At 36.9% G+C, this 18,124-nt stretch overlaps 2 protein-coding genes across 2 annotated transcripts; one reads left to right on the forward strand and one right to left on the reverse strand.

The window, feature by feature from the left end:
• The first annotated feature begins 12,089 nt into the window (after window positions 1-12,089).
• LOC149019100 (uncharacterized) lies at window positions 12,090-12,556 on the forward strand. Its single transcript, XM_089154051.1, has 2 exons — window positions 12,090-12,449; window positions 12,536-12,556. The coding sequence occupies exons 1-2, from the start codon at window positions 12,090-12,092 to the stop codon at window positions 12,554-12,556; spliced, it is 381 nt and encodes a 126-aa protein (XP_089010177.1).
• Window positions 12,557-15,164: 2,608 nt separating this feature from the next.
• Window positions 15,165-18,124, reverse strand: LOC149019101 (subtilisin-like protease SBT4.3). Its single transcript, XM_089154052.1, has 9 exons — window positions 18,042-18,124; window positions 17,844-17,935; window positions 17,505-17,742; window positions 16,873-17,380; window positions 16,628-16,725; window positions 16,323-16,544; window positions 16,097-16,214; window positions 15,786-15,999; window positions 15,165-15,691 (listed from the first exon to the last, which is right to left on the reverse strand). Exons 1-9 carry the CDS (start codon window positions 18,122-18,124, stop codon window positions 15,165-15,167), a joined length of 2,100 nt encoding a protein of 699 aa, XP_089010178.1.

An 18,124-nucleotide genomic window follows, 5' to 3' on the forward strand; every position in this document is an offset into this window, starting at 1 on the left:
CTATAAAAAAAATTACAGATATTTTGATAGTTCAATCTCATTCACATATAATCCCTTTTTGATCAGGCCAAAATAATAATAATAATAATAATAATAATAATAATAATAATAATAATAATAATAATTAATAATATTATTATTTTTAATTAATAGTAATAATAATAATAATAATAATAAAAAACAGGTATACTAATATTATTTTTGTAATAGTACTAAAATACTCCTCTTAATCTTGGTGTGGTACTAGTAATTAAACTGTTCATTAAATAAATAAATAGACTTTTTTTTTTGTTGTATCCATTTATATTCATCCTTGAAACTTCATTCAAACCCATATTTTACATTCTTGAGAAAAATCATGTTACAGATATTCAATAAACCAAAATACGAAACAAATTTTTTTAGTTGGTTCCTACAATCTCTCCCAAATGACTATTATTATCCTCGAACAATGTTGTGCACAATTTGAAATAAAGTGTTTACTCTTTCACCCTCAATAAAGTAAGATTTTCCCTAGACATACCTACATCCACCCTCTGTCTCTCTCTCCCCCCACCCCCTGGCATGCAGAATGTAAAAATATAAACCAAGTTCATCTTCAGTGGGTGCAAATCATACACCAGTGTGAGGCCCTAACAATACCAGCACATAGCCAAATTGCATGTAATTGTGTGTTGGTTTCTGGCTGGATCATCAAAAGTGCTTTGGATAACCTAATGCACAACAAAGGAGCCAGATCCATGATGGTGGTCTAGCTACCAAATTGAAATATTAGAGCTGAAGCAAGGTTATTATGAATGTTTACCTCCTTCTTCGTAGTTGCAGCAGCAAAAAAATCACTGAGAATACATGAGAAGACAAACAAAAACACTAATAGAGATGAACAAATCGTGTTTGCCATTGAAAGGGAATACAACAATCACTCTCCTTCGTAATCTCTTATCTTCTTATTGTTTTTATTCTTCTTGATAGAAATAATCTCTCAACTTCTGGTGTATATATAGAGAAAAGGAAGGCTATACCTGCTTGTGAAATGTTCCCTGCTATCTTTGCAAAGTAATAGTTACCAAAAATGTCCATTTACCAAAAATATAGTTACCAATTAATTTATGATAACAAATGTTAAGCAATGTGTGACATACATGCATGCTCAAAATGCCAATACGTGATAATGAAATAATAAGTTTTACCCAAAAAAAAAATGAAATAGTAAAACTTGTTTGGATAAAGAAGCATTCACACTCGTCTTTGTAGGCTAAAATTCACATTTTGCAGTTCACAACCCATTGACTGCATTACCATATTTGAACCCCATGTGTTGTAAACCACCAGGTATGGATCATAGACTGCATAGATGATGATTGCCTGGCTGTGAATAAGGATTCTATGCCTAAATATAAGTAATTTCTCCCTTTTTTTGTGTGTGTTAGAACAATGTCCTTATGTCTTACGCTATCCTTTTCCATTATCGAAAAGAAAGTTTTCTATGCTTCTAATATAGTTTCAAATTCATTCAAAAATGCAAGAGGGTCAAGACCAATTGGAGAAAACGGTTCAAGTCAATTGGAAAAATAATTAAATTAGAGAAAGGAATATATTGAAAAAATTTGAACTTTCTTAAAAAACAACAATAATATTATCCTTCATTCTCATATGAGATAAAGAATCTTTAAAAGGATTGGTCATTGTATGTAGAAAATGGGTTGTAGATCACTATCATACCCAATGAAAGGTGAAACTTCCCACCCTCCTCCCACACACCACCCCCCCCAAAAAAAAAAATTTAAATGAAAGGTGAAACTTCCGCACCCTTCTCCCTTTGTGCTTCAAACTTTGGTAGTTGAGTCCACTGATTACTCGCCATGAATACCATTTGTTGGAATTGCCAAGGGATTGGTCGGCCCCTAATAGATAATACATTAAATTCGAAACAATTCAATGCATTAACGTCCATTGGAAAATGAAATAATAAAACTTCTTTAAATAAAGAAAGCACTCACACTCGTCTTTGCAGGCTAAAATTCACATTTGGCGGTTAGCAACACATGGAGAAGTCTACCACATTTGAACCCCATGTATTGTAACTACAATCGTCCATACCTCTCTAGATTATAGATTGCTCAGATGATATTCTTGCGTCTATGAATAAAGATTCTATTCCTCCTTATTCCTACATATAGGTATTTCACCCAAAAAAAATGTATAAATATACATAAATTTTTTGTCAAAATAAAACTTATTTTATATGCTCTCTAACTGAAAAAGTTGGATCTACAACAAAAGAAAAGAGAGGGCCTCTTCGTGACCCACCATTCTTCTGAAAGAAAAAAACTGCCTAGCATCACAAGCAAGATAGTTTGCCAAGTCATTTTCACATCTATATTTACATATACAAATTAGAAGAAAGTTTTAAAATTTCTTCCACTAAACCCAAACTGATCCAATCCAGATCATGGGATTCTCTATTTAGAACTTGGACAGCAGCTCTGCAATCTGAAGCTAAAGTGAGCGACGGAGTTGCAAGAAAGCTGCTAACTGAACAGCATCCGTGAGAGCTTCTAGTTCTTAAATATTGGTAACTGGCTATCCTTTTCTTTTTGTGTTGGAGCCTTCTCCTTATGTCTATTTCTATTCTTTTCCATTTTCAAGGAAAAAGTTTTCTTACGCTTCTAATGTAATTTCCACATCCAAAAATATAAGAGGGAATCAAGACCAATTTGAGAAAACGGTTCAAATCAATTAGAAAAATAATTAAATTTAATAAAGGAATATATTGATAAAATTTTGAACTTTCTCTAGAAAGCTAATAATAATAGTATCTTCATTCTTATATGAGATAATAAATCTTTAAAAACGAATTGTGTTGTATCTAGACGATGGGTTGTAAATGACTATCGTACCCAATGAAAGGTGAAAATTCTCAAATCCCCCCTGGCGGGCCCAATGTTTCAAAGTTTACGCCCATTGGCCCATGCTAACACATGGTCTATGCTACCATGATTTTTATTTGTAGTAGTTGCTGCTGGCTGCTGCCAACAGTGATGATCATTCCACATAATCAAAATAAGATTGAATCGTTGAGAATCAAATGGTGGGGGTTTACTTGTAAATAGTTTTTTTTATTATTTTTACATTTTAAGGGTTTAAAGTTTATTAATTAACAAAATCAAACCTCTCATTTACCTGACTCCCAAATCCCTATCCTACTCAGATCTAGCGACTTGGATGAAGATGGTCCTCATGTCATTCCCATGACTTGAATGGAGATAGTGAAGAAGTAAGGAAAATATAACACTTTTTCTTGGGGGAGAGCCAATACAGGGAGGCAGGGAATACCGTATGCCTAATTTTGTCCGTAAAACCTAATTTACAAATGTGATAGTTCTTGGGGGAGAGACAATCCAGGGAGGCGGAATACCGTATGCCTAATTTTGTTTGTAAAACCTAATTTACAAATTTGATTGAAGGGAAACAATGACTTGAGGACCATTCCACGCACCTACCAGAGATGGACCAAATTTGAGGAAACTTGCTCAATTCTGGAGTCTTCAAAAAGTATCAACTAGAAGTATCTGTGAAACTATGAAAACAGTAATAGATATTTCATTAGATTTTATATTGTGTAGTACACTTCCATAAATATAAGGCGGGGAAGCCCCCACCGAAACCGGCCCCAAAGGGGGATATGTCAACCACGACGCCAAAGGCAAGGGGCTGCCAAGCGGGCGGGAACTAGGGGTGTCTGGGCCTCCATTTTGGGGGGGCTCTAAATATAATGATATATTTGATACGTGTCAAGCTCATGACTCCCTAACATCCCCCCTCAAACATGGCAGGTACAAGGCCAAGTTTGGTACATAAAGACAAAAACTCAACGCCGTGAAAGAGGATTCATAAACATGTCAACTAACTGATGGTGCGAAGAGACAAATCATGTGACAACATGACCCAATGCCACCTTCTCCCGAACAAAGTGGTAATCCAACTCAATGTGCTTCATATGACCATGAAACACATGATTGATTTTCATATGTAATGCACTGAGATTATCAAAAAACAAGATGATGGGATGAGGCTATGAAATACCAAGATCACGTAATAAAAAAATCAACCAAGTAAGCTCGCAGTGGTAGACGCCATACCTTGTACTCTACTTCTTTGCTGGACCTCGATACAGTAGGTTGTTTCTTGGCACTCCAAGAGATACAGTTAGCACCAAGAAAAGTGCAAAAACCAATAGTTGAGTGACGTGTCACAGGACAACCAACCCAATCAGCATCAGAAAAACCATAAAGTTGTTAAGAACTGTCACTGTGACTACAAATACCATAATTCAAGATACCCTTGAGATAACGAAGTATATGTTTGAATGAGGCAAAATCTGCCATAGTGGGGGTATGCATAGACTGACAAATAGCATTCACAATAAATGATAAATCTGGTCTAGTCATAGTCAAATACTGAAGACCACCAACTATACTGCAAAACAAAGTCATGTCAAGGAATGGAGGGGAATCAAACACCAAAGACGCCCGAGAAACCATAGGTCAAAGTAGTCCAGAGTCATAAACAGAGATCTACTACTCATTGCTCCTCCTATTTTACTAGCATTTCTCTCCCATGTCCGAGAAGGAGAAATAAATAGAGAAATAAATGGAGAAAAATATCGGCTGCGGAGAAATCAAGATGTTTTCATTTTGATCTTTCACATTTGGGGTAGAGGGAGCCATCTCCATCCAAGTCGCGAGAATTTGAGAAGGATAGGGATTTGGGAGTCGGATAAATGAGGAGTCTGATTTTGTAAATTAGTAAACTTTAAATCCTTAAATATAAAAAGAAAATTAGTATTTACAAGTAAACCCCACCTTTGCTACCATTGTAAGAATGCTTTCCCTTTTTATTTTTTGTAGGTTTAATGAGATTTGTATTTTCTTCCTCTTCTTTATTTATTTATTTTTTATTTTTTTTCGTAATCTAAGAGAATTATCATCAATACATAGGAAGGGCCACAGAAATAGTTAAACGCCTCCTCTAACACCTATTAAATACGGCAGTGTCGTCCACTAGGTATGACCATTTTCTTTTATTAAGAAAAACAAAGAAAGCAATTAGTACAATTGCTAAGTAGCCTGGGCCTCCACAAGGCGAGTTACATATATACAGCATAGGAGTAGAAGTGATGGTATTGGTCATAATACATATCTTTTTTCTTTTTTTTTCTTTTTTTTTTTTTTTTTTTTTTTTTAACATTTAAGAACCAGAAGACTAAGTTTATGCATGCTGCAGATAGTACGGCCAAGTGAGCTTTGGTTTGGGTAACAGCAGTTCTGGTTTTGAGCAGTTGAATCAAATAATTATAAAATGATAATTAAAAGAATATATATGCTCATTAAGTGCTGCAAAAAGGTCATCTGTAACTAAACTAGCAAGGTCTCTCCAAGTCTGCACTCTGCAGTTGGATCTAATATGGCTAAGGGTGTCGATTCGGTACTAAAACTGTTTAAACCACAACGTATCGAACTATTTAAACCGTACCATACCGAACCGTTTCAAACAAACCGAATTTGGTAATTCGAGTACCGTATGGTTTTGGTATACGGCATCATACCGTTGGTATATACCATATACTATACCGAAACACCAAATACCAATTTTTATACCGAATTTTGTACCGTATACCGTATAACCTAATAACTTTAAACCCTAACTGGCTAACTTTACTTTGTATGTTCGTCACATTCAAAGAGAACAGAGAGTAGAGAGAGCTCTCGCCTCTCGTTCTTCCTTCCTTCTTCCGTCTGGGTAAGGACTAAGGGTAAGCACATCGCTTCTCGTTCTTCCTTCTTCCATCTGGGTAAGGGTAAGCTGCAAGCCTGCAACTTCTCGAAGCTCTCGTTATTCGTTCTTCGGTCGTCTGAGCAAGTCTACAATTGCTCTGTTCGTCAAACTCCGATGGAAGGCCTGTCGAACACCCATTCAACTTCCAATAAAGGCTTCTTAATTTCTTCCATTAATAGGTTCCTCTCTATAAGATCTGTGTTCCATACCAAATATGGAAACTGATCACTAACTCACAATGTACTATGGTAATTGTACAGCTATGAATATGGATTCTATTGCCAATGGTGGATTAATAGAGTGGTTAAAAAGCCCAACTTCCCACGGGGAGGTCCCGGGTTTGCATCCATCCGGCGGAACCTAATATATATTAGTAATATTCCCCCCACCCTATATATAAACTCTTTGGATTCAAAAAAAAAAAAAGAAGAAGAAGAAGAAGAAGAAGAAGAAAAGAAAGAAAGAAGAATATGGATTCTATTCCTAAATATAGGTAATTGGTTCTCTCTTTTTTTTTGTTGGAGCCTTGTCCTTATGCCTAACTCTATCATTTTCCATTTCAAAGGATAAAGTTTTTCTACTCTTCTATTATAGTTTTCTGTTCATCCAAAAATGCAAGAGGCAGGAATCAAGACCAACTAGAAAAATGGTTCAAATCAATTAGAAAAAATCATTAGATTGAAGAAAGGAACAAATTGAATGAAAGAATTTTGAACTTTCAAAGTAATTAATAATAATATTATCCTTCATCCTTAATGGGTTGTAGATTACTATCACACACCCAATGAAATTAGGTGGAACTCACCTCCTCCCCCAAATGTTTCCAAGTTTACTCCCATTGGCCCCATGCTAACCCATGGTATATATACGTTATCATTATAATAACCCTCTCCCATTTTACTTTTAATAGTTTTAATGAGGTTTGTAATTCCTTGAGCTCGTTGTAGAGGCTGAAATTATACCTAATTTTGTTGTAGTAGCACTATATGTATAATCAAATTTTAGAAATTGTTTGCTAGGTTTAACTTCTAATAAGAGGAACATGCACAATATAGAATATGTGGTTATATTTAATCGCTCACTTACATATATATTTTATGTTACATGTAGAGAATGAATGATGTGTTATGTTGCATTGCACTTGCATTTCCCCTCATCTAGCTTCTGTCGGAAAGCTTACCTTTTGACTTTTTTTTTTTTTTTTTTTTTTTTTTTGTAATAAACCTTTTGACTGTTTTTTTTAGATACTATGATAAATGATGGTCCACCAAGAACAGTACATTTGATTGGCATAGAGACACATAACAAACACTGCTTGCATGCATTTAAGAACATTAGAATTTTTCGAGATACCTTTGTGGAGATGGTTTGGCCCTCCTTATCTATTAGAACATCTACATCTGATTTTCTACACCCTTTGTGTTAGTAAAACTATGGTCAGATCCTTCGTAGCTAAGGCTGTCATGTCTAACCCATCTTCATCAATCACTATTCCTCAACTTCACTCTGATTACCTTTATTTTCTTCCAAATGATCTTACTGCGGAGAGATTAGCTGCAGTTTAGCGGCTAAAATTGATATCTCTATTCGCTCGGCCACCAAGGTTACTTTGTCCTCACAGATACTTGAGGAGATCAAACAAGACATCAAGTACACTATCATGGGTTGGGTCCCGGATGGAGTTCATATCACCTACTCTGAACTTCAGAAAATGGTTCACGATCCTTCCACCTCATTGAAGGAGCTCCAGATATATTCATTATCAAATTTGATCGAGCTAGAGACTTGAATGTGGTATTGTTCTCTCAACCCTGGTACTATAAAAATCATGTTGTTTTTATGCAACCCTGGGACCAATCTATTCCGGCAAACCTTTCTACTTTCTCCTACGGAATTATGTGGGTCCAAATCACTAACCTTCATTGGAGTCTCCACAAACCAGATATTCTCATTGACCTATTTTCTACTGTTGGCCATGTTCTTGAGCTTGAAAACCCAGAAGGTCCCATAGCAACAAACAACCTTCCTGCTGCTCGCATTGCTATCTAATTAAAGCTGGATCTCACCACTTCAGTCATATTTGAAATTACCCCCCAAAAAAAAAGCAAGTGATTCACTTCAGCTTTGAATATCTTCCAACAAACATATGCCCAAACTGCATTAGAATTGGACACAAGTGCCTTGACTGCCCTTTCAAAAACTCAAAGGAACTTACCCAATCCATTTCATCCTTCAGAGCTGCTGAAAAACTGAAACTTTTACTGCCCAAAGCAGCCATTCCTGCTAGAAGAAATAGCCTGCTAGTTGATATTAGTAGAATTTATGATGATCTTTTCTTGGAACATTACCTTTTAACCCTACTGATCTAAATGGCATCCCAAATCCTCCCATTGAAGCTCCCTATACTAAGGATAGACAACCCTGTATACTGAAGTCATTTCTATGGATAGCTCACACACTCAACCTTGAAATTTCGAGATACCTCACTGTGAATGATCCCATTCCTATTAACATCATCAGACCCCTGAAAGAAAGAGAGCAACCAATTGAAGATTCTCCCACTAAATTTGAGAATATGGAATTCTCAATAACACAGCCAACTGAATATAGCTCCCAACCTTTAACAAATCTCACACTTGCAACCCCAACTGATCCTCACCCTTCAGAAATACAAAACTCCACTCCATCTTCCCTATCCCCACTCTTTCAACATTTTCAATGGATGATACAGCAAGTCCAAATTCAAAATTTTCATCCAAACCCTTCAAGACATCATCTTAACAATCCAAATTTTCGAAAATCACAACATTTCTAGCACAGTTGAGCTATCAACTACTTCCCCTTGTACTTCAACTCTCCCCTCTTTCAAAAGAAAATGCATCATCAAAGAACTTGGAGAAGGTACTGATATTTCTGATGCTCACACTAAGAAGAAAAAGACAACTACTGTTGATTCTGAGGTAGTGATGGCAGACCGTCAACTGCCATCAAGGAAGCCATGATTACCTATTGTCTGAATTGCCGAGGGCTTGGCCAACCCTTAGCACAAAAAGAGATCAATGCTAACATCAAAAAACTGAGGCCTCATCTTGTATTTCTATCTGAAACCAAAAGCTCTACTGTTTGTCCTAGAACTTTCTCTAGAAAATTAGGTTTTGATTCATATTTTGCTGCCCCCCCCCCCCCTTCATGGTAGTGGAGGTCTTCTTCTATGTTGGTCTGCTGTTGTAAGTCTTGATGTTTTGTGGTCCTCTGAATGGTGTATTCATACTCTTGTATCTTATAACTCCACTCAATGGACTATGACTTTTCTTTACTTGAGCACTTGTAGTAACATTAGAAAATATCAATGGTTAACTCTTCATAATTTAGCTCAATTTGTAGATAATGCATGGCTCTTGGGTGGAAATTGGAACTCCTACATAATTCCAAAATTCACTTTATGCTAAACTAGGTCGGTTTAGCAAGCTCATGGTAATCAATACACATGGTGTAACTCATGAAAGGAAAAAAGAGGGTTCAAGCTATATTAGATTGATTCTTGGCTAACAAATCTTGGCTCAATACTTTACAAGCTCTTTGTCAATCACCTAATACAAGATCATGGTGCTAACAAACAAAAAAAGATTTGAGAAATTTAGTTACTTGAACCATCATTTCTGGATATGTATACAAAGCTTGGTCTTTAGATTTCAAAGGATCTCCTTCCCACAACCTAATCTCCAAGCTTAAAGTACAAAAAAAAAAATAAAAAAAAAGAAGGGGGCCAAATGGGGTGACCTACATATTAAAGAATCTCAAATCAGATTGGACATTGATAATCTCATGAAATGTCCTATGAATCTTAGAGATTTACATTGGGAAATCAGGAAAAAATGCCTTGCTAGTGACACTCAATCGATTGATCAAAAACGCCAAAATACAAGTCTACCACACCACAACCATGAAAGAAGAGCGAACGAATCAGATCATAACTTCAATGGAATCAGTTGTGATGAACTAAATTGAGGCTGCTTTCATCTCTCACTTCAAATCAATTTACATAAAACCAAAATTTGAAGATTCATACTGCAGAAATAGAATCACAGAAGATCATCTCAACATTTTTAACTCTCATGTTACTAAAGAAGAAATACATAACACACTATTCAGCATCGATCAAAAAGTTCAGCTCTAGTTGTTTCTACCACTTTACTTGGGAGATTTGTAAAAAAACTATTGATCATGTCCATAATTTCTTAGAACATCCTCTTCCTCAACTTCCATCAATCATACATACATCTCTCTTATCCCCAAAGTTGACATTCGTGAATGACTATAGACTAATCAATTTGTGTAATATCACCAAAAAAAAAAAAAAAAAAATCATTGACAGAATCAAGCAAATCCTTCCCACAATCATCTCTTTTAATCGTAAAGGATTAATAAAGGGGGGGAAAAAAAAAGACAAATTCTCATAGGTCATGAGATAATGCACAAAATAAACCAAAGGAGAAAAGGAAAGAGAGGTATCATGGCATATAAGGCCGGGGTCTTAAGGCCTATGGATTTCCCTCCAACTAGATTAGATGGATTATGTTCTGCATTACAACACCTCAATTGTCTATTCTCATCAATGGAAATCCATCAAAATACATCAAACCTAAAAGAGGTCTTAGAGAAGGAGATCCTCTTTCCTCTTACATCTTTGCATTATGTGCTGAAGTTCTTTCCACTCATATTGAGAAAGCCCGATGGAACAAGAAAATCAAGGGTATCAAACTCAATAATGGTGGTGAAAGTCTATCTCACCTGGCATTTGTTGATGATCTCATTCTATTTGCTCAAGCTAATCATAAAGAGGTAGCTCATTTTTATAAGATCATTAGCAAATACTATCAAGCATCGGGTCAAGCCATGAACACACAAAAGACTAGAGCCCACTACAACAAGAGCACCCCAAACTCCATTAGAAATCAGCTCAATGAAAAATTTAACTTGAATCCCACATCTGAACTGGATCTCTATTTGGGTATTCCACTCTTTAGTGGTAAGATCAAGCATATATACTGTGATGATTTCATACAAAGAGTCAACAGCCAGCTCCAAGGTTGGAAGGCAAAGCTTTTAAGCTATACAAGGAAAACAATATTAATTCAATCTGTTACTCAGACCATGCCGAGTCACTATATGACATGCTTCATCCTCCCAAAAAAGACACTTGCTACATTAGATGCAGCCAACAGGAATTTCTTTTGGTCTAATGGAGATAAAAATCACATTCATACCATTGATTGGAAAACCATTTGTCAACCAAAAAGCAATGGAGGACTGAATAGTAAAGACTTAGAAGCATTTAACTTTGCTCTTATAGCAAAGAAGGTTTGGGAACTGATCATTGAGAAAGATTCGATGTGGTTCAGAGTCATGAAAAGCAAATATTTTAAAAACTGCAGCTTACTACATGCTCAAGTCAACAGAAATTCTTCTTGGGGTTGGAAATCCCTAATTAAAGTTCGTGATGCTTTCAAGGACAATATCTTCTTTCAAGTGGCTGATGGTGAAAATATTGATACTTCGTTTAACAGATGGATTGATCCAACTTTGAAGCATTTTGTTCTACACCATACCCCATTGGAGGCTCCCAACAAAGTCTCACACTTCATCAATCACCTTACATCTTCATGGGATTCAGCAGCTGTACACAAATGGTGGAATTCTGATCTTGCACAAATCATATTGAAGATTCCTTTACCTTCAGCCAAGAGGCAAGATCGCATTATATAGGATCAAACCCAATCTGGAAATCTCATAGTGTCTTCAGCCTACAGAATTCTCAGCACCAAGGACCAACAGATTCAGCTTCATTGGAAGAAACTTTGGCATCTACCTATCAATCCTAGAGTTCTTCATTTCACCTGGAAGCTTCTTCATAAGAAACTCCCATCCCCTTCTCTGTTAAGAAACAGAGTCTGTGATATCCCAGATAAATGTCCATTGTGTTTAGATGAAAAGATTGATCTTAATCATATTTTCTTGAAATGTGATTATGTTAAATAGATTTGGAACAGGTTCAAGGTGTGTTGGTGGATTCAAAATGCAGATATATGTGAACAAACAAAGAATTGGATCACCAAAATCAAGCATCAATCGAATGAAGAACGAGCTTTGGCCCTCCATCTCACTACTCTCTGGATCATATGTGGTCCAACTTCAACAAAGTAGCTCATGGGAAACCCAGCAAAAAACATAAGCAGATCTGGTGGCTCGCGATGACTCTAAACTCCGAATATCTGCAAGTTTGTCCTAACAAAAGTCGAAGCAAGAAGCAAAGGAAGAACATTCGGTGGACTGCTCATCCATTAGAGTACATCAAATTTAATACTGATGGTTCATCTATAGCGGACTCTCACAACAAATCAAGAGCAGGTATTGGTGGTGTTGCTCGTGATCACCTTGGACATCATCTACTTAGCTTTGCCTTTCCTTGTGGTGATATTTCAGCTCTTCAAGCTGAAGCTGAAGCTCTGAAAAAAGCCGTTCAACTAGCCATCTCCAACAAGTTCAGGAAAGTGATTTTTGAGGGAGACAATGAAGCTATTATCCATCTGATCAACCAGCCAAATTCTATGGTACTTTGGAAGATCAAGCACGTTTTGGATGATATCAAAATCCTTAGAGATGAATTTGATACTGTTATTTTCATTCACACTCTTAGGGAAGGAAACTATGGAGTTGATAGACTTGCTTCATTTACTGCTTCATCCCAATCCCCTATCTCCCCTTCTCCCCCCCCCCCCCCCCCCCCTTCATCCTTTGGCACTTGTACTTTGACGCCACTGGGTGTCTCTTCCCTCGTGGCTTTTCTTTGAAATAAATTTCCTATATTACCAACACGATGAAGGCACAAAAAATAAGAGTGAAACACTGAAACCCAAGTGTTCTACATATAGATCTCCATTGCATCTGTTAAAGAGAAATGATGACAGCTTTCTGCCCAGTAATGAACTCGATTTCTCTCTGCTGCATATAATGTTCTCCCCTAGATAAGAACACATAATCAATCATTGCTTCTTTAAATATGCAAAACTTTAAAAAATGGCTTGCTTACTCAGAAAATTCAAAATTTGAACAATTCAGTGTGTTTCAACCAAAGAGATATAGAGCTAACAATCATGATTGGGAACTTTCTTACACATCAAAATTTCATACTAACTCAACAAAGAATCTTAGCTGTTGGCAAAATATATGCGCGTAGGACTGCAATGGTTCTTTGACTTAGCTAATATATGTTCCTATGGCCCTCTACAAAGGATTGTAGACGAGGATGACTTCTATGGAACTTAAATTGCGTTAGTCACCCCAAGTTTGTTTAACATGAGAAAAGTTGGCATAGGGCCATGGGAGCAAGTATTATCTAATTCAAAGCTTCATAAGCAAAGTTGAGGATCATAAGATGATATAATAAAGCTGCAGACAGATAAACTTAATATAGAGAACACTTAACTTGTCCTAGACAGATTTAATTGAAATAATGATATTTAACTTATAATACCTTCTTGTCCCAATTTGACCAGCACACAGAAGAGTAGCTCTTACATGATTCAATCCATCTTCAGTATCTCTATTTAGAAGGAAAGAATCCATTTGAATAGAATATCCAAAAAGAAAACAAATTGCAATACTGACTATCAAACCAATAACCTTGTTCCAATCAAGTAAGGACCAATGCAAGCAGAATTCTTGGTGGTGTCAAATAACTAATTACTTTTCCAGATCCCCTTGATTACTACTCTCATGTGAGGATCTAAAGTTCTTGGTACCTCAGTTGCAAATATGTAAGAACCATGCCTGAAGATGCTATATGTACTCCAACCTCAGAACTTCTACACTCTTTCAAAAGCAATGATTGAAGCTAGATTAGGCCACACTTTGTTGTACCACATCTATAAGTTAGAATACATTTTATGGTGTTAGCATCATGAATAAATATGTGAACATGGATAATAGATAGACTCCCTTTTATTTTCTTTCCAAAATGAATAATTAACCAATTAAAGAAATTTCCAAACTTGCTAGATGTCTTCATCTATAAGATCCAATAGGACAAAGAGGATGATCATGTTAAGAATAGTAATTGTCATTATCTCCGAAAGTGGGGTGAAAACCCTAAGATCAAATGGCCACCAAGGGAAGATACGAACGAATCCAACGGTCAGGATTGAAAGGTAAATTTGTATAAACTAAAAGGTTATACACAGCAAAGGGATCTGAATCGTTTCCCTCCATTATCATCTTTAATTTAAGCTCTGCAACTAGCCAGAGCACTGTGATCTGATCCATTACTGACATAACCTTCAAAGGTGGCCACTCGACCGCGCGGTCGGGCCACGTCTATCCCCATTTTGCAGTTTGTTCTACAAGGATCTAGGGGTTAAACAAATTTTGGATGCATCACTTCTAAAGTCTGAACTTTCTCACTTTCTGTAAAGGGGTGTTGCCACTAAATTTAGATGTAACCCGTTTGCACTCCTCCGTGCCTTGAGTTCTTTGGTTGATGTCAAAGCCCATTTGCACAAAGGAGCTCTTTTCAAACTACCATGGTAAAGGAGCATTGAATGAAGATAATGGTCATGATTTTCTTCAAACGAGCCACACAAGACACGAGATGTATCATTGATACCCCCAACCCCATGCAACGACATGACTTTTTGTGAAGAGAAGACCTAAAAAAGCAAGCCAACTTATAACGGCAATATGAGTTGGGCAATGGAGAACCAAACCACACTTGACCAAGAAACCTTCATCCCACGCTGGCAAGCTGTTCATAGGCGCTAGCAAGAGACTGTACCATCTAAAGTTAATGAACAAACTGGTGTGTCCGCTTGCAGCCTAGGGCATGTTCTGAAAGCCTCTGGCAATATCCAAATTGTACCTATGGTTTTCCACGAGCCTCCATCACCTTTCAAAAGGGCCACTTGGTCCCTTCTATTTCTTCCCAATGCTGCAACTAGGATGCGTTTTGTGTGGCGATGGACCATTTCTCAATGATCAAACCATAACAGAGTGCTGCAAAATCAAATGAGGGACACATCCATCTTCAAGTACAACTCACATTCAAAACCTCTTATCTCATAGCTAGTCCAGTAATGTGTCACACTACAACAAAATAGCTTGGGTGTATCTTTTGTCAACCGATAACCCTATAACAAGGTTTGTATTACAATAAAACTCCATTTGGAACTACAATGGGTCTTGTTTTGAACTAATATGCAAATTATTCATCAAATCAGGAGAAATTTATTGGATATAGAGTTCTAGGACAAGATAGAACTAATACATGAGTCTCATGGTGACCAAACAACAATGGGACTTCTTACAGTATGCAATCCGTCGGACCATGAAATCCATGTAGAAACAACTGAATCATTGGGAATTGCTTCTCCACTAACATTGACACTGAACTGTTGCTTTTCATTCAGAGACTTAAAAGATAGAACATTAGGGTTAACAGTGACACTTAGGCGTGGTTGAACACCAATCTTCAACTCATATGTGGAATTGGATCTGCCAACATTTGTAACTGTCCTTGGGAAATGTAGTGTGAAGGGTGAATTGGCTTCCACTTTAGAACCAATGGTAGGGTAGTTTAGAAGAGAGTTCAATTCTTTAATAACCTTCGGACAAGTGACATTTTCTCCAGTGATGATTTTAATATGTTTTGGACTTAACCCCATGCTGCACAGCTCTTGTATGTAGTCATTTATCTGCAGATCATACACAAGACCAGGATTTATAGCCTTCAATGGATCAATTTGACCAGCCCCATAAGCCAATTCAGCCTCTTGATTGTAGGAAGCATTCATGGGAGAAGCTACAAGAATTAAAGCAAGAATAAGTGTCAAAAGTATAAAATTTACATTGCTGTGTTTGTTGCTTTATTACCTATGGAAAAGAAAAAAAATCACCTGTTGTCATTAGAGCAGATTTAATTGCTGCAGGAGACCATGATGGATGAAATGTTTTGACATAGGCTGCAGCACCAGTTGCATGTGGGCAAGACATGGATGTTCCAGATATTATATTGTACATTACAGAGCGTCTATCACCATCAAAATCCGAGACTATGCCTTTCGGAGACCATGCTGCTAAAATGTCTACTCCTGGAGCACTTATATCCGGCTGTGATATAAAAAAGTTCACACATCAGTTCGGAAGAAAATAAAGTTGATCGAACCCTACCATTATTCACACTTATGGTTTCTGAAGTTGGAAGTACCTTTAGAATATTTGCTGCATAAGGGTTAGATCCTCCCCCTCTTGATGAAAATGAAACTACATATGGAGCTTTAGGGTCATGGATAGTTTGACTTTTGTAAATCTTGGCCATAGGTTTCCTATATGAAAGGTAAAGATGACCGGTAATAGCATAAGATCAAGCACAAATTGACTATGATTTCTAATAAAAATTAAAAGATAGAGCATGATCCTTCCATTCATTTCACCTTGTACTCTTCAAATACTCCTTAAACTTTTTGGCTTGAGAAATTGTAAGAGCTGTTGCTGGTAGAGGAAAAGAAATGGCTGTATCTTTGCCTAGAGAATCATCTAGAACCACCATTCCTAAAGCATTAGCAACGAAGGGTCCGCCACCATTGGAGAACGTATCACAGTAGACAATCTTCCCCTTCACCAAATCTCTGTCCAAACTTCCAGCAAGACATGCCCTAGATTGTGGAGAGTGGGAATCGTGTTTAGATTTCAATAGAGAGGCAAGAAAGAAACTAGACATCTCAGTAATGTCATTTACCTCACTTCTTCAATTGGGGTAGAGTTCGATGCTGCTTTAACTGCAGATATGATGGGATAATAATTTTTCTGCGTCGGAAAAGTATTTATAGCATGCCCCTGATTAATCACAACAAAAATTACATAAGAATATTTTCATGCAGTAAACAATAAAGAAGACTGATGTTTCCATGCAGTAAACGATGTCTATGGAAAAGGTAGATCTCTATATGTATATAAGAAAATGCAACTCAAACAAGCTCTCACCATTAAGTTCATGTTATTGCCAGTGGTGACATTGCTTATGATCCTACGATCTGTGGTGCTTGCTGCTACAGATAACATCCATGGGGCAAAATTTTCAACAGTTGATTTTGATGGTCCTTCATTTCCTGCTGAAGCAGAGGTAAGGATCCCTTTCTTCATTGCATGAAATGATCCGATTGCAATAACATCTTCGAAGAAAGGCGCAGCTGAACCCCCAATAGAAACTGATAAGATATCAACACCATCTGCAATTGCATCATCAAATGCAGCCAAGATACCATGTTCAGTGCACCCAGGCCAACACACTTTGTACACCGCAATCCTTGCAGAGGGAACAGCTCCTCTTACTATCCCTCTAGCAATATCATATAAGCTTGTATTCTTAACTTCATTTCCAGCTGCTGTAGAAGCAGTATGACTTCCGTGCCCATTAAAATCTCGGGGAGATTCTTCGTCCATGCGATGATACACTGCTTTGGCGCTGTAGAACCGCGCTCCAACAATCTTGCTGTAGGTTCCATCAAACAAAGGCCAAACGAATGATCAGTAGAAGAAATACTAATGAAATTCTATAAAACAAAGTGATGTGATCAACAGATTTAGACCCAAAGGTGTTCTAGTAAAAACCTTACTTGTTACAGGTGATGTTTTGGCAAATGCCCTTCCATTTGGTTGGGGGAGGTCCAAATCCATTATCACTGAAGCTCTTAGATTCAGGCCAGATTCCAGTATCAAGCATTCCAATAATGATATCACTTTCAACTTCAGGCATTCTCTTTACAGTAGTTGGGAAACCCAAGAAATCCCATGATCTTGTTGTGTGAAGTTGCAGGGTTTTACTTTTAAATACAGAGACGACAGTTTCCATCCCTGCAAATTGTTTTTTAGCATATTATCTAAACAAGATGAAAACATAAGCAGAATCTGAAAAATCAGAAACCAAAACATGATTTTTGTTTGATAACTAATACCCTTGAGCTTCTTTTGCTCTTCCTCAGTAAGCTCAGCTGCAAATCCGTTAAAACTTTTCCCATAACTGTAAACCAACGCTTCTCTTGCTGAGCTGTATCATTAAACACACATTGACACAAAAAATGTTGTTTTAAGGGAAAATCTCATCTTTGTGCGAAAACAATAAAAGAAATCGGAAAGCCCAAAATCATGTGTACCTTGTGTCAAGGACTTGTTCTAGCATGTCCAGATGAACAGACTCAGTGTTGGACACATTGACATCCTTCAATGTTTCACCCAT

This window comes from Hakea prostrata, chromosome 4, assembly GCF_041222555.1.
Source record: "Hakea prostrata isolate BN-2017 chromosome 4, UWA_Hpros_2, whole genome shotgun sequence".
Taxonomy (NCBI): domain Eukaryota; kingdom Viridiplantae; phylum Streptophyta; class Magnoliopsida; order Proteales; family Proteaceae; genus Hakea; species Hakea prostrata.